General features: G+C 41.2%; 1 protein-coding gene across 11 annotated transcripts in view; it reads right to left on the reverse strand.

Annotated features, from left to right (window-relative positions):
• mark2b (MAP/microtubule affinity-regulating kinase 2b) overlaps positions 1-22649 on the reverse strand; it is a 54886-nt gene extending 32237 nt beyond the window's left edge. For 7 of the 11 annotated variants that reach the window (XM_030431086.1, XM_030431090.1, XM_030431089.1 and 4 more), the window contains exons 1-3: positions 21306-22649; positions 1590-1757; positions 41-94 (exon numbers count right to left, since the gene is read on the reverse strand). In XM_030431086.1, the coding sequence (XP_030286946.1) occupies positions 41-94; positions 1590-1757; positions 21306-21356 (273 nt within the window). In that variant the 5' untranslated portion in view covers positions 21357-22649. The remainder of the gene's footprint in view (positions 1-40; positions 95-1589; positions 1758-21305) is intronic. The other 4 variants (XM_030431096.1, XM_030431094.1, XM_030431093.1 and 1 more) reach the window with 1 other exon arrangement.
• Positions 22650-23690: the final 1041 nt, after the last annotated feature.

Genomic DNA, 23690 nt, shown 5'->3' on the forward strand with positions numbered 1-23690 from the left:
CCTGTGTGCATGTGAGTGTGGAAGAGAGAGGCAGACCCACCTTCTGCAAACTGGAGGAGTTGAGCTGTGTCTTATCAATGATCTTTACAGCCACCTAGAAGCAAGAACATGTTCATTTATTATTACACTTTTATTCAACAATGACATTTGCTGCAGTGGGCCTGACGCATCTCACTCACACAAGCCTGCACAGCTACAGCCATCACAGACACACAGCTATCTTTTTGGAGTTGTCACACACACGCACGCACAGCGATGCAATCTCACAGCATTAAGTGATAAACACACAATCACAGCAGGTGACAGTTACATAATAGGCCAAGTATAAAGACAGGGACACACACGCAGCCCAGCTGAGGCATGGTTTATACCCATAATGAGGTCTATAGTTCATAATCCAACAGTGGACACCAGTTCAGGAGAGGGATATGACAGAGGTGAAGAGGGAGAAAAATAAAAATAGAGAAACAGACAGATGGGAGAGAATCAAAGTGAGAGATGTAGAAAAAAGGGATGAACCAGAACAAGAGAAAAGAGGACAGAGAGGAAGGAAACAAAGACTGATCTCTTAACAAGGACACGGAAAGAGAGGTCTACTTCTCTCTCCCATTTCTGTCTTCCACTGTCAACTAAATCCTTTCTTCCACTCCTCTTTCTGGTTGTGCTTGTCTGTCTAACTCTTTCATGCCCTCTGACTCTCCCTTGTTTTCTGTGTGTGTGTGTGTGTGTGTGTGAGAGCCAGTCACATGGAGTGTTATCAGGGTGTCAGGCACAGAGCTGTCACACATTGACAGAGCCCGCCCCCCCTCCCCAGCTCTCTCTCTGAAACACAGAGCGAGAGTCGACTTGACTGGGCCTCAGACCGAGCCCGGCATGGGCTCACTGCAGACGCAGCTTTTCCCTTAAAGGGACAGGCCACAACGTTACATCACATCTGGAATTCACAGTAAGCTGGAGACATTTAGGCTTCTCTATTCAAGCTGACAATGGTGATCTAATCTCCTGTAGCAGATGTACTGTCTCCAAAGCCATGCGAGCCCAGGACCAGACCAGACCGACTGTGTTTCACAGCATGAGCCCTTCCCTACACTCAGCAAGCAGGAAGCAAGATTAATGTTAAGAAAACAGCTAAACATTTATAGTGTTTTTAAACTTTTTACCACCTCAGCCAATTACATACACCTGAATTTTCTTTTCTACTGAAAACAGTTTTTGGTGATAAAATAGAAACTGGCTAAAAAATTGAAGTAGTAAGGTTTCCTCAGCTGCTAACAATGTCTTATGGTAGTTTTACTTTGTATGAAACATACTGTTTGAAGAACAGTCAGAGCAGTTTGTCTGAAAAAGTTAGTCCAACACCAAAGATCTTGACATTTCTTCTTTTTTAACAGGCTTTCTTAGCCTTGCTGGTGACAAGGCGGTTTAAAGTTAAATAGAGACTCAATGGTAAAAGCATTTATCCAGAAAGTGACCGAAGTGGCTAAAAATAAAAGTCTAAAAGTTTAGAAAATCAGTCACATTGTCAGTGGAACTAAATGATGGACTAAAGCTTTCAGTCTAATCTAGCGTGTGTTTGCATGCATGCCTACCTCTTTTCCGGTGAGGACGTGTCGTGCCAGTTTGACCTTGGCGAAGTTGCCTTTGCCGATGGTTTTTAGCAACCGATAGTTACCAATGTGCGGCTGGTCATCTGATGTGGTCGTGGCGACGGAGTTCCGACATCGCGGCATACTGGAGCGGCCAGATGACTTGGACTCCTGAGAGGAGAGGAGGCAAAAATGTAAGCAAGAGAGGACATGATGACTTGTAGGCAAAATATGATAGAAAGTGAAGATTAAAATGTACCGCAGCAAAAACAAGGGGAAACTTTTACATTTAAAAGCTATCCTGAGCACTTTGTATCTATGGGACATGTAATCACGGGATACTCAGCTTTTAAAGTACCGATAAGTTTTAACAAAGCTTGTATTTCATGTTCATTTTCCGTTTAGTGTCACTGGCCCACTTCTTCATTTCAAGGGCTGATATTCATTTATTTCTTATAATAGTGGCGCTTCATTCATTCATTTAAGTGATACAAGTAACAAAAAACAAATTATTAATATGCATTAAAGAAAACTGGGTTAGGTAACTGTACACATCTCGTTAACATGGCTGCCTCTTTGAGAGACCACAATGCTTCTAAAGCAGCAGAGAGAATCTCACTCAAATTGAGCTTTTAACATTGAATGCTGTGAAAATGAACCAAGAATCAAAGCATTCAGGACAGTCCTAACTATGACTAAAGTAAAATAAATGTATCTAATACATTACAAATATTTGAGAAAACACATTAATTTAGGTTTATATAGAAGAAACAAACTGCCAAAATAAAATAAATGACACAATGGCAAAATAACACAAAGCAAGCAGGACTCTGTCATAGAAAACAATATTTACTCACTTAAAATACTTCATACTTAATACAAAAAGTAATAAAGTAAAGTAATCACAAGTTGTGATTGGAAGATACGTTCCGAACTCATTCCACAGTCACAAATACAAATTTGGGGAATAAGCACAAGCACTGATTACAAATAAGTGATGTACAATTTTAGCAAAGCACTGCAATTGTCTTCCGTGTTCTTGTCCTATTAAAACGCATCGCCACCACTTACATTTCCTCACAACATTAAAATGTATAGTTTTCTTGTTAATCTAACATAATACCACTTAATATTTGGACACAAGTACATTCAGTCCCTGAGAGCCAATGACAAAACACTGACTATGCACAGTCTGATGACATTGGTTTCCTTTTGTAGAGTCAAAGTAAGTGTGCTGCCACAGTGAGCTTAGTTTGGATTTTCCTATTGTCACTGTTTTACTGTGGTTAATGTTTCACCCTGTAGACAGTTATAGCCTCCACACAATATTCATCGTTTAGTGAGATATTCAGCTTCAGAGGAGTGATGATATATTTTACCCCCTGCTTCCTTCGACTGTATCTGAGTGACTTTAATTTGAACCCACAAGGCCAGTAGTGTATGAAGTTATTTTAATAACGTCTATATATGGACACATGGAGTAAAAAAAAAATGCTTCAGTTCATCTTACAGCAGACAGTAGGTCTTTCGAGTCACACACACACCCACAAAAAGAAAACAAAACCTTGCTGTGCTGGCAAGTTTTGCATGCTTGGCAACTGCGATTGGGTTTCAACTCCAGGAAAGGGTCACAGCAAGTGTGTGTATGTGTGTGTGTGTGTGTGTGTGTGTGTGTGTGTGCGTGTGTGTGTGTGTGATCTGAGCGGACAGGTGACAGGGATCAGGGTCAGAGGAGAGGACGACTGGCTCCAGGGTGACGAGACCCAAACACACACGGGCCCTGGGACACAAACGCCCACGCACAGACACAAGAATACACACTGGTGTGGGTGGAGACGTGCGCGAGGATACGTGGTGGCAGAAATCGCACACACCTCTCAGAGACTTGACACCACAGAGAGAGTCGGTCCAGTGAAATTCACACTGTTGGTGTGGAGTGATAGGGGTTTGCACACAAATCTTCTCTTTACCTTGTTCTATCCCTCCAACACCGACTAGTCATTTTACTCACCAAATTATCTCTTTCTAATTTGAATAAATTACAGGCTCGCAAACTACCCACAGACCACTTTTTCGACTAACATCTTCCTCCCTCTGTTGCCATATCTTGGGCCATGGGAAATGAGGATTACTTCATTGTGTTTGTTGCTCCAGATGGTATGATCTAACGTCTGCACCCCCCCACCCCTAACATCCTCATACTGACAGTGAAGACCTGCATAAAGTGTAACAGGCTAGATTAAGCTCCAGTACAAGAGGGGGAACTGGGATTAAAAACAAATGACAGTTGCATTAAACCCTGAGGACAGGGGAAGAGCCTTATGAGGCCTTGAGTGAGGGGGAAGCAAATTATTTTTATTTTTGGAACAAGTGAGAGAGGGGAGAGGGAGGACAGACAATATGTCATATGTGGACACTATTTGTGACATTGACGCCCAATCTGACCGTACAAAGCCGATTTCCCGATCAGCTGGGCTGTCCTCACAGAGGTTGTATGATCTAACTCCCTCGGTCAGAGAGTACTACTGTCCTACATAGCGCCTGGAAGTCAAATTTTAACCTCAGCAAACATTTTGACTCTCCAAAACGTTCTAGAAGGTACTGAGTCCTGCCATTTTTCTGTTCTGATGATAATTTAAAAAGGTGAGAAAAATTAAACATGAAAAGAGCTCAAATAAAAAAAGGTACAATTCCTTTTGTATACAGACACACAGATACAGAAAAATTGTTTTTGTATTTACATAATCTTTTCAGGCCTGACAGAAGATTATCGGGTACAGCCTGACATGCAATCCACTCGTGGCCTTTTCCATTGCTGCGTTTACATGCACTGAAGTGACCAGGTTAAGGTCATTTTACTGCAGTCAGGTGATTTCTTGAACATCATTTTAAAGAAAATGAAACAAGAAGAACATCACATTTTCATAATTGTGGTAGCTGACTGAAGAAACTGGATTTCTTGGTCATGTAAACCTAAATATGTTTGGCACTGACTTTTGTCATGTACAAATGTGCATGACATAAGAAAACTGAAGCAAAGAAGCACAGGTCGTGGGTAAAACTGAAATGAACATTACATGAAGCATTGCCTCTGGCTTTACATTACAAACTGAAAGTGCACAGCAGCAGCAACAACAGTGGCAGCAGAGTCACTGCTGGATGAACAATAGCAGCAAGTGTTGAGCTCACTGACAAACAACCTGTGTTTACCATGAGAACTTTACCTTAAAATTCAACATGTGTTTCATTGGTTATATGCTGATAATGTGAAGCAGTAGGAAATGTTCAGTTTGCACGAGCAGTCACACAATACAGCACCTTACATACATACGGCAGCTTTTCATGTAAGATCAATGCTGGATTTTGGGGTTACACAATGGGGGAGTTAAAAAAAATCTGTGATACTGTTAATTTTGGCACATGTATGCTTACAAGTTACCACCATGCATAAAAACATGTGTTTTTTAATGCTCTATCTCAGAGGTAAAGTCATTACTGACAACACTGAATAGAGACAACATTAACGCATGCCTTTAAAATGGAAAATGCCGATATTGGCAAGCAAAGATCAGCCGAGGCACTATAAAGACAAACATAAGATGTCTACATAACTCTTGAGACAGAGATAACTTGACAACATTCAAAGACACAACAACCCTTCAAAGGAGTTCTCTAGCTGCCCAACACATTCAAACTACACAAGTGTAATGAATCAACTAATCAAGGCTCCTGAACAAATGCATGATCAATCGAGGGTAAATTGTTGCCGCAACTGCCAACTGGGACTTTCCACAGCACAAACACATCACTACAACAATAAAAAAAAAAAGTCTCAAAATAAGGGAGCATTTACATTAATACATACCTGAAACTAAAACACAAAGCACAACAAATCACAAGAGGAATAGTATTATGGATGTCTGCTGTGTAAACTGCATCTACAGCAGTGGAATCCCCATCTTTGACCCTGCTGAGCTGTTTGGTAGAGATACGCGAGGATCAAAAATTCAATACGGTAACAAAGCAGATGCTGGCGTCCTGTAAAGTTTGTTATTGTGAGTCCTTCAGCGCTCTAACAAAATGATGAATATTAATGTCAATATCAATTCCTTGGTGTTAACCAAGATGTCAGCATGAAACATTCATGGTTACATTTCTGAGTGGCAATTTTGGAAAATGTGCCGTTTAAAAAGCAATTAACTGCATATAAGAATTTAAAATGGTTTTCAGTTTAGTACTCTGAGGAGGACTCCTCTATTATCCAGCTGTCTGAGTTGGGAAAATGTAGAGGATAACAAGGTTAAGACAGGACAATTAAGCTTTGGATTAGGCTGTATGAGTTTAATTTCCCTTTTCCCCCCTAATAAAACTCAGTAAAACAATGTCAGGCTTTCCTCTAGTTTCAGAGACGGCTGAAACAAAACCTAATCAGCTAACTAAAGCTGTACAAGAAGTCCAACCTTGGTACAATTGTACTACAACTGACATGAAGGTCAGCAGACGGAGACAAACTGTCAGTCGTTATTTGAATGGTGCTTAAATAGATCATCCCCCAGGAGACTGCAGGCTTGACTTTTAATTATGTAGTCTACAGACATTGTACAAAGTACAGCAAGTTAAAATTCAAGTGTGTTTCCTTCTTTTACAGTCCTCCACTCTTTAGCCCTCTTTCTCTCCTATCCTCTTTCATGTCTGACTATTTTTGTCTTCTGATTCTTCCTTGGTTTTTGGGCAGCTGCAGGCTGAGCTCCCCCCCTCCCCCAACACACATATCCACCTCTCCTCACTCCCCTCAGTTATAATTATAGATGTGTTGGAGGACAATAAGTGACATCATTGTTTTGTTCTCACATTACTCTTTGATGTTGTGTGTGACTCATGAATACTAACTTGAATCTGCTAACATACACAGTTTAGCAAAGAACTAACTGACTTAAGATGCCAGTGTACTCCAGTAAAGAAAATCTAATTTGACATCTTTCTATAAATGCACGGAATCTCTGTCTGTCTGTGTGTGTGTGTGTGTGTGTGTGTGTGTGTGTGTGTGTGTGTGTGTGTGTGTGTGTCTGTTGGTCAAATATCTCTGCGGATCAGGATCACACTGACCTGAGACTTTCAACATGGCTGCTGCGTGGTTCAGTGGTGTGCATCTAGGCATTTGTTTGGACTGCAATGATACCGTGAATAAATTATTTCATAAATGCTTTACAAATTCCGCTGAGCATTATCCACCAGAGCCACCACAGTCACGTGCGCACCAGAGCCAATCACTGGAGAGCCCACCGCCACCCCTCACCTCCTGATTCGACGGACGCATCGGTGCTTCACGTGACTGGGTTGTACCTGCAGCGGCGCGAGCTGGATCGGTATATAGCCGGCGGTTCGCTCCCGTTCTTTGCATCTAAACTGACTGTTGTGGATTAATGACACCAAACAAGTCCGGACCGAGTCTGTTCCGGTCTGAGGAGATCCGGATCCGCGAGGACAACAAACTGGAATCGGAATCTGTGGATGTTCGTGTGTAGCTGCTAGCTAGCTGCTAGCTACACGGCCCACCTCCCGAGGCGACGGACCGGACGCATCGGCACGTCCAAAACCGGACCTTCGGTAAATGTCCGCCACACTTTTTCGCGAACATTGCCGTCACGTTTGCTTTGTGTCTGGTGCAGAAAGAAACGGTAAAAACAGGCTTTTGTCATGAAAGTGTCCAAGCAGCAAGTTTGGTTGTTGAGGAACAGGAAGTTGTGGGAGGGACCTAGGCGGATGATTGACAGGCCGAACGACGGTCGGTGTACAAGACAGCGATATTGAGAGTTGAGAGATTTGTGACATTTAGCGTGTTTGGAGTGTGTAGTTAGTGTGTTATGTAGTGTTTGGTGTAGTGTGTTTAGTGAGAAGTGGAGTCGGTTTTTCGTTTAATGAGTCAGAACAATGACAAGATGCTGAATGTGGAGCAGGCAGTGCAGCTCTTAAGGAGCACAGGCAGACCTGAGCATTGCCTGCATTTAAATGTAAATAGTTACATTTAACTTTGTAAATGTTTTAAATGTATGCACAAATTTAGTTAACAATTTATATTTGCATTATAAGTAAAAAAAAAAAAAAAAAAGGTTTGTTGTAAATATGTTTATTTGTGGTTTTCACAGTAAAAAAAAAAAAATCTAACTTTTTCTACTCGGATTTTATGTTTTTTTGTGATTTTAGGTCCATTGTGTTAATACAGTTTGTCAAAATAAAAAAAAATAACTGTACAGTCACACATGTGAGGTTGTGCTGAAAATAATGACACCAAGTAAATAGTTTTTAAGATGAAATATAATGGCAAAATCAAAAATCGTCAAAAACAGCCAATTATACCCTGGAACATCGGATTTCACAACAAACCTAAATATCCCTGATGTCCCACCTTCAAACACAGCCTCATTTGGCCATCCATGAAAAAGCTCCTTAACTTCCCACTTTTTTATAGGAATACACTTTTGTTACGGGCACTGCACTAGTATTCACAATGGCTGACAAACTGCAGTTGAACACGGAGTTGAATGCACACTGACTAAAGCTCAGGGCTTGTCAAGGACAGTCATGCCAGATAAATGGACTTCTTGTGAAAGGAGATGTCAAGGAAGGATTAGAGGTAGTGAAATTGGAAACACAAGGAAACAATAAATGGAAACAGTCACATTACATTATTAACTGCTTCAGGTGACACTAAACAAGGGACAGCGAGCATGGCCGCGCAATAAGGTTTAAGATGCTAGTATGGTTGGCTACACTGTAAATCATCTACTGCTTCAGTAACATACTGAAGAAATGGAAGTTGGAAAAACTGGGACTGAAAGAACAAAGCCTCTACTCCATGAAATCTAATGTACTCTCATAAATCTCACAACCCAAGCAAATTGCTGACAAAGAAAACTAAAACCAAAGAAAAAGGGATCTGGCTACACAGGGCTAATGGTGAACATCGCTAACCAGAATCTCTCTTAGTTGCCTGGGAGGTTTTCTTTTCATGGCAAAAATTCAACTTTTACAGTATCACGTTTCCGATTTTCATTACCTCTATCAAGAAAGTTACCTTTTCCCCTGTGTCTGTTTGTTGGCTCAGGGAATATGGCATGGATCTGGAAATAAAAGCTGGCATATTTAGCTGGTACCTGGCAGACGTACGCAATCTCCTGCCTTTCTAAATTGATAAAGCATTTCTTCTGATTACAAAAAAATGCATCATTGAGTTTTCTTAAAAAACAAGATTCCTTTTTGCGGTATGTCTCAAATTTTGCAGTTTATCGAACCGACTGTATAAAGGTACCTTTAACTTGGATGATGTCTATGTTATATTTTTGCCTCCGATTTATTTCCTGTTTCTACAAAAATCATTCAAAGCACAATTTGAACCCAAATTCATTGGCTACCGTGCATCAAGCCCGTCTGGGGGGTGGGAGGAAGGTCTTTGATGTTCTTTGCCTACCGTGTGGAGAGATCATTAGTATAGTGTTTATATCCGGCCACACAATTCAGGTACCCTTCACACACACACACACACACACACACACACACACACAAGATGTTTGCAGTTGAGAACCATTTACTGCCACACTGCAAATGTGAGCATGTACACGTGACCAAAACACACACACATACACAAAGCATTAATGTTAATCCAAGGCAGTCCTGCTTGTGTTTTGACTCAAGCCTCATTATCACTGACCTTTACTAATCTGAGTTCTGAGAGGAAGCCACTCAGATACAACCAGATGGAATTTAACTCAGCTCGGTTCAGAACATAACCTGAAAGGACAGTCACACATGAAGTGTGTGCAGCACGCAACTATTGAGAGACGGCTCAAACCACAAGCAAGATAGGCAAACACGTCATCAACAGTAGGGAGGCAAAGTACCGGCAATAAAAAAAAAAAGGGATGAGCTAACAAATGCAAAATGAACATGACAAAGTGGACAAATCTGGAAAAAATTAACACCATTTACGACATAGTAAAACATAAAATTCTCTCTCCCACCCTACTGCGTCTCCACATCATTTTCATCAAGTATTAACACAAATCTTATCAGTCCCAGATTATTATTCTGCCAGTTTTCCACCCTGCTGAATAGACTCGCTCACCTTACATTACTTCTTTCTTGAGGCACAATTAAAACCACTCGTGTATGTCATTGATTACTTTATTGGGTTCTGTTAGAGAAGCTGGGGCACGCGTTTCCCTTGGAAGACAAAATAAAATCTGATGTGCAAAATATGTCAGACCCATTTTTTATGGTTGCGTCCAAAATTCCATACTGCTCAATATGTGTACTATTGTTCAACATACTTTTGAGTGAATAACAGTGGTATGCATCTTTTCAGACGCACTGCTTAGCACTTCCTGAGAGACTCTTGCCGGTTGGATTGAAGACACGTAACCCTGGGAACCCGTGTCAACCTCACTGGCAATCTGCAATAATACTTGTGTACCACACTGTTGTGGTTGTAATGTTAACTGAGCTAACTAAGGAGCTACCTTTAATTAAACAGCTACCGTTAGAAACTTAAATTTAAGCATTATAGCGTTAGACGTTACACCAGAGCTGCACTGGTTGCTGTCCGCCATCGTCTGTTGTGTTGTTGTTGTCATCACCGCTACTTTGCACTCTGGGATATTTATGCCGGTGTAGTGTCCAGTGCTTGCATACTGTACTATTTACCAGAAATAGTATGCAGCTCACGTACTATTGGGTTCATACATACATGGGACATACTAAAAAATCTCACATACTGTTTTAGCATACTCAATAGCATGCAAGTATGGAATGTGTTTCTTATTTCTGAAATATGGAGTATAATTACACAGGCTCATTATTACTTCAGTTATACATAATTAAAACACGCCAGCATTTCTGCCAACTTTGGCAAACAATAAACTCATGGCTCATTGGCAGCTATAATTACAAGTTGTTTATGCTTGTAAACAATTTCTTTTTTAGATACATCACAACCTGCAGTTAACAATTTCTCACACATTTCCCGCTCATTTGGAAGATTTAATTACAAATTAAGCACTTTGTCCCTTCCTGTCCAAAGACTACTGCAGTTTGTCACTGTAGGAAGAAATCAACAGACCACTGAAGACGGACAATTATAGCAGGGGGGAAACTATATCACATTTAATTTAATTTAGGAAAAACAAGCTGCGAAACCTATTTATTAGGTTAAACTAGAGGTCTTAATACTTCCACATTGACATTTCCCTCCACTTTATATGACATCTTTATGTGCAGTTTTTCCCAAAGGTGTGAGAGCCTTCTGTTGGGATAGAGGGGACAATTGATTAACAAGTTCTAGGGATGTCCCGATCAGGTTTTTTTTACCCTGATCCGAGTCCTTAAATATTTAGTATCTGTCGATACCAAGTCGCGATCCAATCCTTAGCCTTAACTAATATTTTCCTGGATAATACAACTGCATTAAAAAAAAAGAAGTACCTGCATCCAAGCTGTTCCTTAATAGGTTTTTTATTTTGTTGAATCAAAGTCTATATAAAGTCTGCATATGCTGTTGCACCATTGGCCTCCACCTTCCTTGTGTTAGCAGGTGAGTGTGTGATGCTGCACTGTGACAGCAGACCCTTGTTACAGCAGCTGAAGTGTGAGAGATCCCACACTTGGTACCTCCATATCATCCACTGCTTTTACATATTCCTTACGTTGTCAGGTAAAATGACGCAGACACACTGCTCGTCTATTTCCCAGCGTTCAGCATCTCCTTGACTGTCTGTTTTACATGATAAAAAAAATAAAAAAAATCTAGCTTGGGTCCACGTTTGGGACATCCCTAATAAATTCCTTATGAAAACATTTTAATCAATATAAGGTTGTAAGTCAGAAAGTAAAAAAGTTTGGATTTATTTCCCTACAGGAGGCTAGGTGATTAAGTAGCAGTGATATTTTTGATTTGTCATCACATGTGAGAACATGGGTTTTAATGCCTTTTTCTGTTTTTTTTTTTTTGTTTTTTTTGTAAAGTACTAGCTACCAATTTACACTGACATTTAGTCCTAATTGGAGGCCTGCACATTCAGGGAGAAGGAGAAAAAAACGAGCTGTTAGAACAGTCAGACCACGAGTTCATTAAGAGCTGTTGTAATGTCAGCTACATGTAGCTTACAATAAGGCCTGCAGGCTTTTATACAACTAATTTGACATGTAATCTGGGGAACGTGTGGTCTATAACAAACCACCTGCTGTAATTTGCTGAAAAATTACTGCAGTTAATGAGCATGAACTTGGTAACTACACTTGTCTAAATTAAATGTGTTTATTAATTAATTCTGTCCAAAGGGGCTTACCTTGACTCCAAGGAGGGAAACTTTTCCACCTTATAAAGCTCCCCTTTACCAACATCCTTGTCGTCAGCAGCACTGCTATTTAACCGCTACTCGTTGGAGCTCTAGGAATCAATTTAAGCTTTTATAAAGGAATTTATATGATTTATTTTTCTGGCATGGTAAATCAGACAGTATAAAAAAGATGGGCCTCTGTGGGTGAAATATTAAACTTTTATACCCTGAACATAAAAAAAAAAAAAAAAAGATAAATACTTGGTTCCGTTTCAAACCATTTTTGACATTTACAATCCTCAAACTTAATTTACCACAATTCAACATTTAAAAGACATTTCTCCATCACTTCTACTGAATAATCAAACCTTTATGTGGACCAAACAGAATAACCATGGTCTTTATTGTAAACATAAGAACCACATAACAAAAGCTGCTTTTTTATACTGAAATTTGTGGGTGGGAGGATACACACACCTCCCGACTCTAGGTCGTGATGGCTGTGTTGCCATGGAGATTTGTCACTTGCTGAATCCTGCCCTCTATCTTGATGTTGGTTTGTATCCATTTCGTCCTTCCTTCATTTTCTCTTCCTCTTTTCCTCCCTCCCTCCCTCCTCCCCCACCATTCTTTTTCTTCCTACCCTGCTATTCATATGTTTATGTTTCCATTTATACTCCTCTTTAATGGCCAAGATGGGTTTCCACAAAAATACAAGTGACAAGAGTATGCTGTCGTTAAACGGTAGCATATCAGTCTATCAGGAGATGGTCAAAAAAAGCCAACCTCACACTCAATAAGTACATTTTTTTCTTTTCTTAATCACCACATTTTGTTTTCAATAACAAGCCTTACATTTAAACATCCATTATGGCTGAAGCAACATGTGCAGATTGGAACTACTAGCTAATTACAAGAAAATCCCAACAGGGAACAACTTCAGGAGTACTCATGTGAACAACCCTTCTAATGAGGTGGAAATAAAAGGACAAAAGTTACAAAGCTGAAAAAATGCCAGAGAAATGCTACGGCACCTGTTTGACAGTTCCTACGTTTACACTCAGAGCGGAAAGCCAGCTGAACAGGACGGGTGTAAACTCTTCTGCATAAATCATCATCTTTGACAAAGGGGAGGGAGCAATTAACAAATGCAGCACTTTGCACTGAAGTCACTCATATACAGTAAATAAAAGGAAAATTGGGATATGGGATGCCTCAGGTCAGCAGGGAACCAAGTTAAAAAGAGCTCAAGACAGACAACGTGAACATGTTCTGATATAAGACTGAAAATCTTAAGGCATACAATCTAATCTATTGTTTTTTCAGTCAAACCTTTTCTCAATCCATTTCACACCATTACCTTGTGGCATGAATAGCTGTACTCAGCCTATTTCCACCACATCAAAACATTACATTCCAGACTTCATTATTTAACATTTATGAGCTTCTTCTATCTTAAAACAGTCCAAGTTATAGCATCGAAGCGGAGCTAAAAGTACCCATCTGTGACTCACACTTGTAAATGTCTTTTGGTACCAAAGCAGAACATTATTTCATCATGCCTTTGTTTCAGTAATACATTATTAATTATGTAACCTACAGACAGGGGTCACTGTAGACAAGCTGAATCAAACCCTAGCCTATCCTTAACTATGACACTGCAGCTCCACTGCCACCAGCTGTAGTGCTTTGGTCAATGTCTTGCTTGTATGTTCCTTTGTAGCCTTTTCTAAAACTCTGCAGAGCTTTGTCACACATACAGTGTAATATATATATATATATATATACACACACACACACACACACACTAGCTATACACACTCTCCACACACATATGGCTAAGTACATTTGTGAGAGGCCCTTCACTTTAGCAAGGGGGTGTCACGCTGGGTCTCAGTTTGCTGTGAATGTAGTGTTGGGTGCATGTTCTCTTGAACTGGATTACCCCAGCTCCCTAGGTATGTGTATATTTGTGTGTATGCGTGTGTGTGTGTGTGTGTCAAATCAATTCAGACCTCTTGTTTGCTCTGTTGCTGTCACAGTTGGGACACACTGCACAGCACTTCCTTGCTTGCCCTTGTTCTGCTGCTATGCAACTGTGTGTGTGTGAGTGCGAGCCACCAGAGTCAACAGGCCTGTGTAGCTTTCGCAGGGTGGCTGGTTTGAAAAGCTGATGAATACATGTATACATGGACAGCAGGGTTTCCGGCAATGTGCTATAGCAGATTTGGGCCACCTCGTTGGATTTTTTATTCTATTTCACATAAAACATCAATAAAACAACTCAATGGAGAGAACAGCCCTGGTGTTTTTTCAGCTAATGCCATATATAGGCTGACATGCAAGTCTGACTATTGTTTTCGGGAGTAAAATACATCCTTTCATAATTTCAGAAGGGAATCATGAAATAGTGGGTCTGAGATTAAAAGATGGTGTGGTGCATGTTTGTAGGTTAAAGGTGCCATAATGTCCAAAAGTGAGTCTTTTGTTAATTTTCACAAAGAGGGTCTAGTGCCTTACAAAAACTGTGAAAGTGCCTTTAAACTAGTCATCAGGACTTCCGTTAGTTTGTAATGACACAGCTATATAGTTCGCTCACACTAATGCCCTCATCACAGTTGTGGCTGCAAAAACAACAGTGGAGCTGATGTGAAAAAACATTTCTCAGTGCCTGCTCAGGCCTGTGACAGCTGACCAATTAGAGCAGACTGGAATTTTGGGGAAGGTGGCCTTACAGAGACAGGTACTAAGGTGTGTTCAGACAGAGTGAAGAGAGATGTTTGGACGGTATGAGGTATGGGCCTTTTAATCAAATCAAAGGCACAACAACAAAAATTCACAGCAAGTTACAGAACATGTATTCCACTAAAATACTGCTAATTAAGATGGAAAAGTCTAAAATGAAGATAAAGATGAAAAGAAAAAATAAATGAGGTTTGATGATTACAAAGCATCCCGGATACAAGCGGCCGAAATGAGCGTCCTCCGCTGGGTGGCGGGGTGCTCCCTTAGAGATAGGGTGAGGAGCTCTGTCACCCGAGAGGAGCTCGGAGTAGCTGCTCCTCCACATCCAGAGGAGCCAGCTGAGGTGTTTCAGGCATCTGTATTGGATGCCCCCTGGACACCTTCCTCGGTAGGTGTTCCTGGCATGTCCCGCAGGGAGGAGACCCCAAGGAAGACCCATGACACGCTTGAGTCACTCGGCTGGCTTGGGAACGCCTTGGGGTCCTCCTGGACGAGCTAGAGGAAGTGTCCGGGGAGAGGGAAGTCTGGGTGTCCCTGCTCAGACAGCTGCCCCAGCGACCCAGCGCCGGATAAGTGGGAGAAGATGGATGGATGGATGATTACAAAGCAAATTTTGGCTCTGGGGATACATTTGATTAAGCAACTGGGTTCAAGTAGCAAAACGGTAACAATATTAGGGTTTATACTCTATTAACCAAAGATATAGAATTATAAGCTTGATCTTGGCACCTTTCTTATTCTGGCTTTCCCAATATGTGATTTGAACTCCAAGTTACCAAACATTAACACTCTGCCTGGGTTTCTGAATCAGTGTGACTCAGCAGAGATCAGAAAGTTTGCTCCAGTGGACGCAGCTAATCCTGCAGGATAAGAGTGGTGAAGGGATTCGGATTTAAAGCCTTAGAATCAAATTGGGCAACAGTGAGGTCTAGTAAAAGCATTTCAAACTAGCTTTGTTTCAAAGACACTTAAGTAGGTGAAACTTGGTGTCATGTAAGTAACATCACGACTAACACCTCTGACACGCATCGTCTTAGCTTTGGGAAATATGTTTATGGAGAACAAGCTGCATTACTATTACTTGGGTGACGCATTAAGTGCACAATTGAGGCTTGAATGTTTGCCACAAACTGTACTGAAAACCACTTCTTGGAAATGTACCTTTATCATAGATAATGACAATACATATTAGTGCGTATTGCACACAATCATAAAAAGGGCTGAAAACCGAAAATAACATGTTCATTTAACATTTCTGAGTAATCCAAAAAAATTTGATCACAGAAGGAGATGCGAATAATGACGGCAGACTGACATCAGTTGACTAAACAGAAACACTGAATTAGTCCACACACCTTCACCTGAATGACGTCAAGGCCTTCAAATCGCAGGTCTACAGTTGGCTGCCACACCTACACCTCGGCTCAACAAGAAAGGCCTGTTTCACCTTTCCAAGACAATCCAATACGCACACAAAGCACTGAACTTCACTGCATTGGTTAAACACACAGGTTGCATCTGCTTGTCATATATTTATAGGTATATATAGGAAACAGAACTCACTGGATCCAAACGTCATTCCAATCCAATTAACGAGTAACTGCATTTGTCTCTATGAGCAGGGAAAATGAAGGACTGCTAGTGTGTGTGTGTAAGCCAGCAAGAACCAATGTGAATGTGATGGAGTAAAGGATCTAGTGTGTGTGTGTGTGTGTGTGTGTGTGTGTGTGTGTGAGGCAGGTTCTCTGTTGCTAGGGCCCTGGCTAGCTTTGTCTTTCTGTTCATCTGCCTAGTGACTGGTCTGGTAAGGAGAGAGGCATAATTTATGGTTTCCTGGGCGTAACAGCAACGTGTGCATGTGTGAGTGTGCTATAGATTGCTTACAAGATGACTCATTCAAGGGGAGCATGACTGATGACAGGCAAAAAGGTGAACACCAGAATATTAAAAAACCATCTCCGGCAACATACCTGTGTCAACACTCACATTTGGTGCTTCTCTCTCATTTATATTGAATTTCCAGCTCAGCCACTTGCTGGGAGATTCTCTGTGAGGTGTTCTCACACCCGAGGTGTCGGGTGAAATACATCAAGCTGTGTTCAGCTAACCTCATATTTCCAATACAGTGCTTACTTTGTCTTCCGGTGCTGTGGTGCTTGCTGGCCCTTTGAACCTGCAACTGTCAAGGCTTTGGTCACGTTGAAGGTTACAAAGGTCAAAATAGAGAAGAATGGACCCAAGTGCTGACGATATTCATATTATGATTCTGACTTTTTGTGAAATAATACATGGATGTATGGCATATGTCCTGGCCCACAGTCAAATTCAACATTTCAGGTTGACTTTGGATTTAACAGTCACGATTCCATACAAATGAATATGCATTCACCACTGATGGCTATGCTATTATTATGTTGGACTATCACATCCAGATTAGTACAGATAAACAGATCATTGTTTTAAGGCCGGGACAACTGTCATCTACGTTTTAAAATGTGTTTTTGGGAGGACAGGGACATTTGGCTACATTCTACTTTATCCTGGTGACTTTTGCGAGTTAGAGTTAAGCAAGTTCAAAAAACATTTAAAAAAAAAGAACGGTACCAGAGTACAACAAAAAAACATCACCCTTCCGTGATCAACAATGAACAACAAAAGATTGTTACAAAGAACTTAAATCTCTTCAGAGTAAACAATCTTCCCAAGCAAATCAATAAAAGACTTCTGACAATGTTATCAGTTCAATTCAGTTCATTACCCACTCATACACATTCTTCTCAGAGAAAGAAAGAAGAATATTATCAATACTGCCTTTGAATTCAATGACTTATTTCAATCATTTTAAAATAAAATTCAAAATCATGACATTCCCAATCAAAGATCAGATGTAATTTTCCTTACCTGGTTGATAAAAATAAAGACCATACAGTAACAACCTATAATTGATCAAATCATCTGATGAGATTACAATGAATGTCTAATCTTTTCAAAAGTATTTTGTTAAGCACTAAGGTAGGCTGGAATACACGGAGGGGGTAAGGCAGCGCTTTGTGCCTTCATACAGGTCATCCTGTGATTTCTGCTTCATTTCCTTGTTCCTTGTTTTATTTCCATTGAGGACCATCTTGCACAAATAAACTATGGGTAAAACCATTGTAAACACTCAAAATTAGTCCTAGGTAGTCCAACAATGAGGAAAAGTATAATTTGGACAAATTAATTATTTCACACACCTCCATGTGGGGTGGATCCAGCTCACTCAGCTAGTGGGCAACTACCCAAACAATGAAATGGAGAATGGAGTAACAATTGAAGAGGCAGACCAGTATTTCTGGCTGCATTAGTCTGTCTTTTCAGAAGATGTGGCTCAATGAATAGAGAGGCAGCATTGTAAAACAGGAAATCAGACAATCAAGAGATCGTGTCTGGGGAAGTGGACAAAGAGTTCAAACCTACAGCAAACACATTAACAACAAAAGTAAAGTAGAGCCCCATTTTGTTCCAATTTACTTAAATAACTTAATATACTCTGAGATAAGTTATACTTTGTGTTTTCAATAAACCTGCTTTATCACTCGACCTACAATGACCTGGTGTCACACCGAGAGAGTGTCGTATTCAAATAAGTTCCTCAAACTCACAGCCAGTACCAAACCTTGTGTAACATGAAAAACATGTCCAATTGAAGCCACTCCAAATATCTGCCATTTCACACTGTCAGAAAGATGTCACAAGCCACTTCTCTACACTCGATAGCTCTCTTGTATGTGACGGTATAACAACAGCATGGTACTCTGACTTGGTCAGTGCCTTTTACATTAACTTTTTACAGCTCAGTTTGCCTCACATGTGTAAGAAAAGGCTTTCAAACTTTCTAGCAAGTCCAGCAAATCACCATTAGGCTAATATGATGTAAAACATTCAAACAGCCTTTCCATTCCAGTTACTTTCAGAATCAGAATCAGAAAACCTTTAATGTCCCGCAGATGGGGAAATTGGTTTGTTTTCTGCGGATGGTGAGAGATATTTACAGAATATCTGCTTTTAATGAGCAGCATGTTGACTAACCGGATGAAAATATAGACTGAAGTGTCTGACAGGAACAGAGACAGTTATGTCAACACTGAGCCCGTCTTCATGTCCGGTGCCATTTTGTCCTGTATGTTGAGACCTGACACCAAAGCCTTTCTATACATGGCCTTCAGAACAGACTGCGTTTATGTGGGAGTATCCATCCGTGAACTTTTCCCTACAAACCCAGTTATGGACTTGCCATGACCCCAAACTTTTTCTTCCGACCCTAAATCCTCACTTGGTGCTGTAGGATGAGTAAGGGTCCACTCAGGCCATCAGCGGAACCACTGCAAAGCACACAAGGGCCTGTATTGATACAGGCACGTTGCTAAAGGGTACACAAACAAGGCATACCAGGAAGTTCAGCTTGAGGGTTATTAATCACTAAGATACTGCACTTTGGTTTTATACCCTTTCAAGCCTGAGTGTGCAACTGTTAAAAGTTATCACAGTGGCAGTTTATCTCCCTCTGATCATCTTGTGGTCTGTGGAACAAGGCTGCTCGCTGCACACTACAGGGTATTAAACCCAACGTGTACGCTTGCATTTATATGAGGAGTGGCCATCACCAGTGTGTTGTTGGATGTTCTTGCATAGAACCAGGTCAAACATTTTGGACAGGCAGTTTTTTCTAAATCCATTTTTCCAGAGGCCTCTTCAAAGCAGGGTTAGTCCAGCCATACTGAAGGTTCATTCTCATGTTTTGTACTAGTGTTCGATGTATGTTCCAAACACACACAACTTATGACATGAACCTTAAAATCCCACTGGATATAGAGAGGCCATGTAAATGTGAGTGTGGGTGCTACAGTCAAAGTCTTATATAATCAAGTGTACTGTTTATGACCTCTGTTCCAGGTAAGTAAGGGTGTAGCCATGAAAGAATATGCAAGTGTCACTCCCCCTGTGTGTGCCTACACTTATCTACCTACCTACATGCATACATGTCAGTCTACACGTCGATCTGCTTTTGCTGTAAACTCTAATGGAAGCAGCGATCCATTGTGTGAGACAAGCCAGCACACACACCAGCGCTCGCAGTGAGATCATGGTATCAACAGACAACTTCCGTCAGCATTTTATTTGTACAAGAAGCGAAGACAGACTAAATCTTTTAACCTTTGAGTCTTCAGTACCAACAGGTTTTCATGTGAGAGCAGATCTGCATTCTGGTTGGCTGCACTGCCACAGTAAACACACCTGGGTTGGGCTTTCAATGTCTCAAGTACAAAACTGTTTGACAGAGGGTGCAGCTCCTGGATATTACCATTTAATAACACTCCCCTCACTTATCATGTTAATTGCTGTCATTGTTGTTAACTCATGTCTAATCGAATGTGTTTGATGTAAACACATGTGCTCTACTTATGCTGCTAACCCTATACTCAAAGCTTCTGACCACCTCTGATAATAATACCACACAGCATCTACATTCATATACCTCGACACTGTACAGCACAAATATGGAAATAGGTTTAGCTTCACACACGCGTCGAGATCATCCACTGCCTCCTCAGTCAACATGTAGACACACAAACTTTTCCATCCAGCGCTCAGTAGAGCGTAGATTTTGCATCACATGATGCCTGTAGACAGCTATCCAAGTAATGCAAGTCAAAGTCTTTATCAGAAACTATAATGGTTTTCATGTGAGCATGTGGCTTTTTTCTGAATTTCAATGACTCTACAGATAAAACTGTCTACAATAGTGAGACAAACATTGCAGTAGTTTTGTTCTAGCCTTTCAGTAATGATTTACAGAGCACGGCCAAAGCATTTCTTGGTCTTATAAACTTTTAAGCACGTCACCAAAATGTTTTTCAACTCAACTCAACTGAAACATAAAACCTCTTTGAATGTACAGCTCTCAAAACCCTTTGCAATTTGACACACGTATAAATGTTATTTAAAGTGTGTTTCGGGGCCCTCTGGATAAGGGTCAGTGGCTTTAGGTCAGAAGAGGATGTGTACTGTTTGTGAGCGCCTTCAGTCCCTCTGTGCTCGTATGGAACCTGAAATCACAGCTAAACTTCTGGGAGACAGTTTTCACAAAGCTCGACTTCATTCCACATTGGTCCTTTCTGTAAAATGTACTTAATGATTAATGAATGATGGCACCTTGATTTTTCAAAGTTTGCATTTGCACTATATGCAGTGGGGTTAGGGTTATATACAGTGGCACACTGGCTGAAACAACAACGTGTCTGGCTTATACGTGGATGCTGGTTTCTGTACTGTCAACTATGTAGATTTCACGTGGAACTGGCTGACAGGGTTGTCTGTATTGCAACAGGTCAAAGTAATGAAAAGTCAAGTAGGAGGACATGCCCCAACACACAGACTAAACAGAAACCTAAATTTGTTCTTCTGCTCTGCAAGGAGTGGGAAATCCAGTGAGTGCGTAGGCAAGCTGGTGAATCACTGCTGTGTGGCAAAGACAACAGAGGAAAGGCAAAAGACAACCAGAGACTCTGGAAGGCCATCTAGGCCCTCACTGCACAGCACACAAATACATTATTTTATAGGCAAATATCAACTACTGAAGAGTTATTTTAGATGCACATCTTACCTGTCCGGTCGAATTTTCAATGACTTGTACCAGAGGAATCCTTGTTGACATTTTTGAAAGACTTGAAGTTGCCAAAAAGGGGAAAAGCAACGGCGAAACAAGGACGATTCTTCAATGTCTATTGTGCATTTAAAACCTGTCGAGTTGATGGTAGAGGGAAATTTCCAACAGATGTCCAGTGCTAGCCAGCTAGCAGCACGACAGATAGCCCGTGAATCAACAAGTTGAATCCCACATCAGCGGCTAGCCGAGTTAGCCAGCTAGCTGGAAACTAGCTAGCGGCAAACGCACGTCCCATGTTTGTCAACACGCACAAAACAGGAAAAAGAAAATGACTTCTTTAGCTTCGGTCTGAGTGCGAAAACATTCAGTTTCCAATTGGCATTTATGAGCGTCGATGAAGACCAGACAGCTACCAGCCTGAATATGTGACGTTTTGGCCAGCTAGCTACTTTGGCTAGCTTGAAGAAAAGTTGGGCAACGGTTGTATTGAACAAGCCAAGGTTCAATTAGGCAGGTAGCATGCTAACCTGTAGACTGCTAACTAACGTCCGAGAAAGCCAAAACTGACACCGAAAATCTACAACAAGTGTTTATCCAGCGTCGTTTGCATAACGCTGTGTCTACGCCTCTTTTTCTCTTTTCGTGGCAGATATGTTTCCTTTCAGGTCTGAGACCAGGTCCGGGGTCTACAAACTTTCAGGCCAAAGTTATTCCCGGCGAGGTCTCGACCTTCTCAACTCACACAAAACAATTCAAAATGTTTCCAGGTTGATATCCAGGTCAGAGTATCCGAAAAATAAAAAGCAGTACCATGTAAAATGGTCACATGGCAGGTGAGAAACACGAATTAATCTGTTGCGCTAGCTAAGTGGCTGACCAATATTAGCACCATGTAGCTAGCTAATTTCGGTGTTTCTTTCGAAGCAAAGCTAGCTGGTTAGCTTATCCTCCTGCGGCCGCAGTGGCGGTGACTGCCACAGAGCAGCCCACAAAACTCAAAATCCACGGAAATCACCGGCGCTCTTCCTTGTGTTGCGTGATTGGAATAAGGTCGTTCACCAGTGCTGCACTGCAGTGTAGCGATATACCAGTTCGCCCTGTTGGTACACCGACTGCTATTATTCCCGTCGCCAGCCGACTGAAGCAGGAATCATCAAGTTGTAAAATCCATTATCGGCAAACTGGGCTTTTCTTGTTCGGAGGTGCGTGTCACGGGCGGCAGGGGGAGAGAGGCGACGAGCTGCGCCCGAATGCAGTCTATGCGCACGATCCTGCCCTGATACCGGAACAAGCTCGCGGCAACATGGCTGCTTGCACCACGACTGAAAGAGGAGGACGGGAGAGGGAGGGGGTTCGGTCTGTGTTCGGCTGCACTCGGCTTTTTCCGAACCTCTCAGGTTGGTAAATGGCAGGTGCAGGAGATTGTGGTGTTCTCACATCCTGCCAGCATGTGTATGATTTAATACTGTGATAGAGTAACGTTTTATAGCGTGGCTGACTTATAATACAAATGAAAAACTAAAGAATTAACACAGATCTTGGATACACATTTGTGGTGGTGTTTCTCTGCAGCAGTCTGTGGTGAGTGGAATAAAGACAGGGATTTTTCCAGGGGCCCACAGAAAAATCAACATCCAAGTAGGATGAGTAAAGGGACCCGAGAACTGTATTCTCCAGGGACCCAAACAACTCCCCAACAGAACAGTCCGAAAAGTCCGTGCAGATCTGTTTAATGCACACATGTTGATCAGTGTTCCCTAAAGCCCAAGAAGATGTCATGTTTTAGTCCACAGCCCAACAAACATATTCACTTTACTTTACATTGAAGAGGCTTGAATCAAAGACATTTAACCTTTTTTGCTTTATTGATTATCAAAATAGTTGTCGATTAATTTAATAACAGATTAATGGACAAGTCGCTGCAGTGCTAAACGTAACAGATGAAACTAACGAAAACCAACACACTTTTTACTCAAGGGAAATGGAAGAACACATATCAGGCATGTGCATTGTAAGCAGAGTCTTATTGAGTCTTGTTCGTCTGTAAGAGGGTCAGAGTTAGCAACACACCAGGGAGCCTAATTATGCTCACAGGCAGGAGGATCTTTGCTGACATGTGGGGTTCTCTAGTTGAAGGTAATCTAATGATTATTCTGTAAAATAACACTTTGTTTTGTTACGTTAACAGAATTTTGTTGGAAAATATAATTTTCTTCCCAAATATGCCCAGTCGCTCTCATCTGAGACCGAACCCTGTTGTCAGACTACACTGTTGTGTGGATGAATTATGGGTCCTCTTTGCAATCACAGCTGTTAAAGCAGCATTTGTAAATATGCGCCCATAAGTGTGACTGTGATGCTGACAGCCGGCGTAGACATTCC

This window comes from Sparus aurata, chromosome 10 (assembly GCF_900880675.1).
Source record: "Sparus aurata chromosome 10, fSpaAur1.1, whole genome shotgun sequence".
In the NCBI taxonomy this organism is placed as follows: domain Eukaryota; kingdom Metazoa; phylum Chordata; class Actinopteri; order Spariformes; family Sparidae; genus Sparus; species Sparus aurata.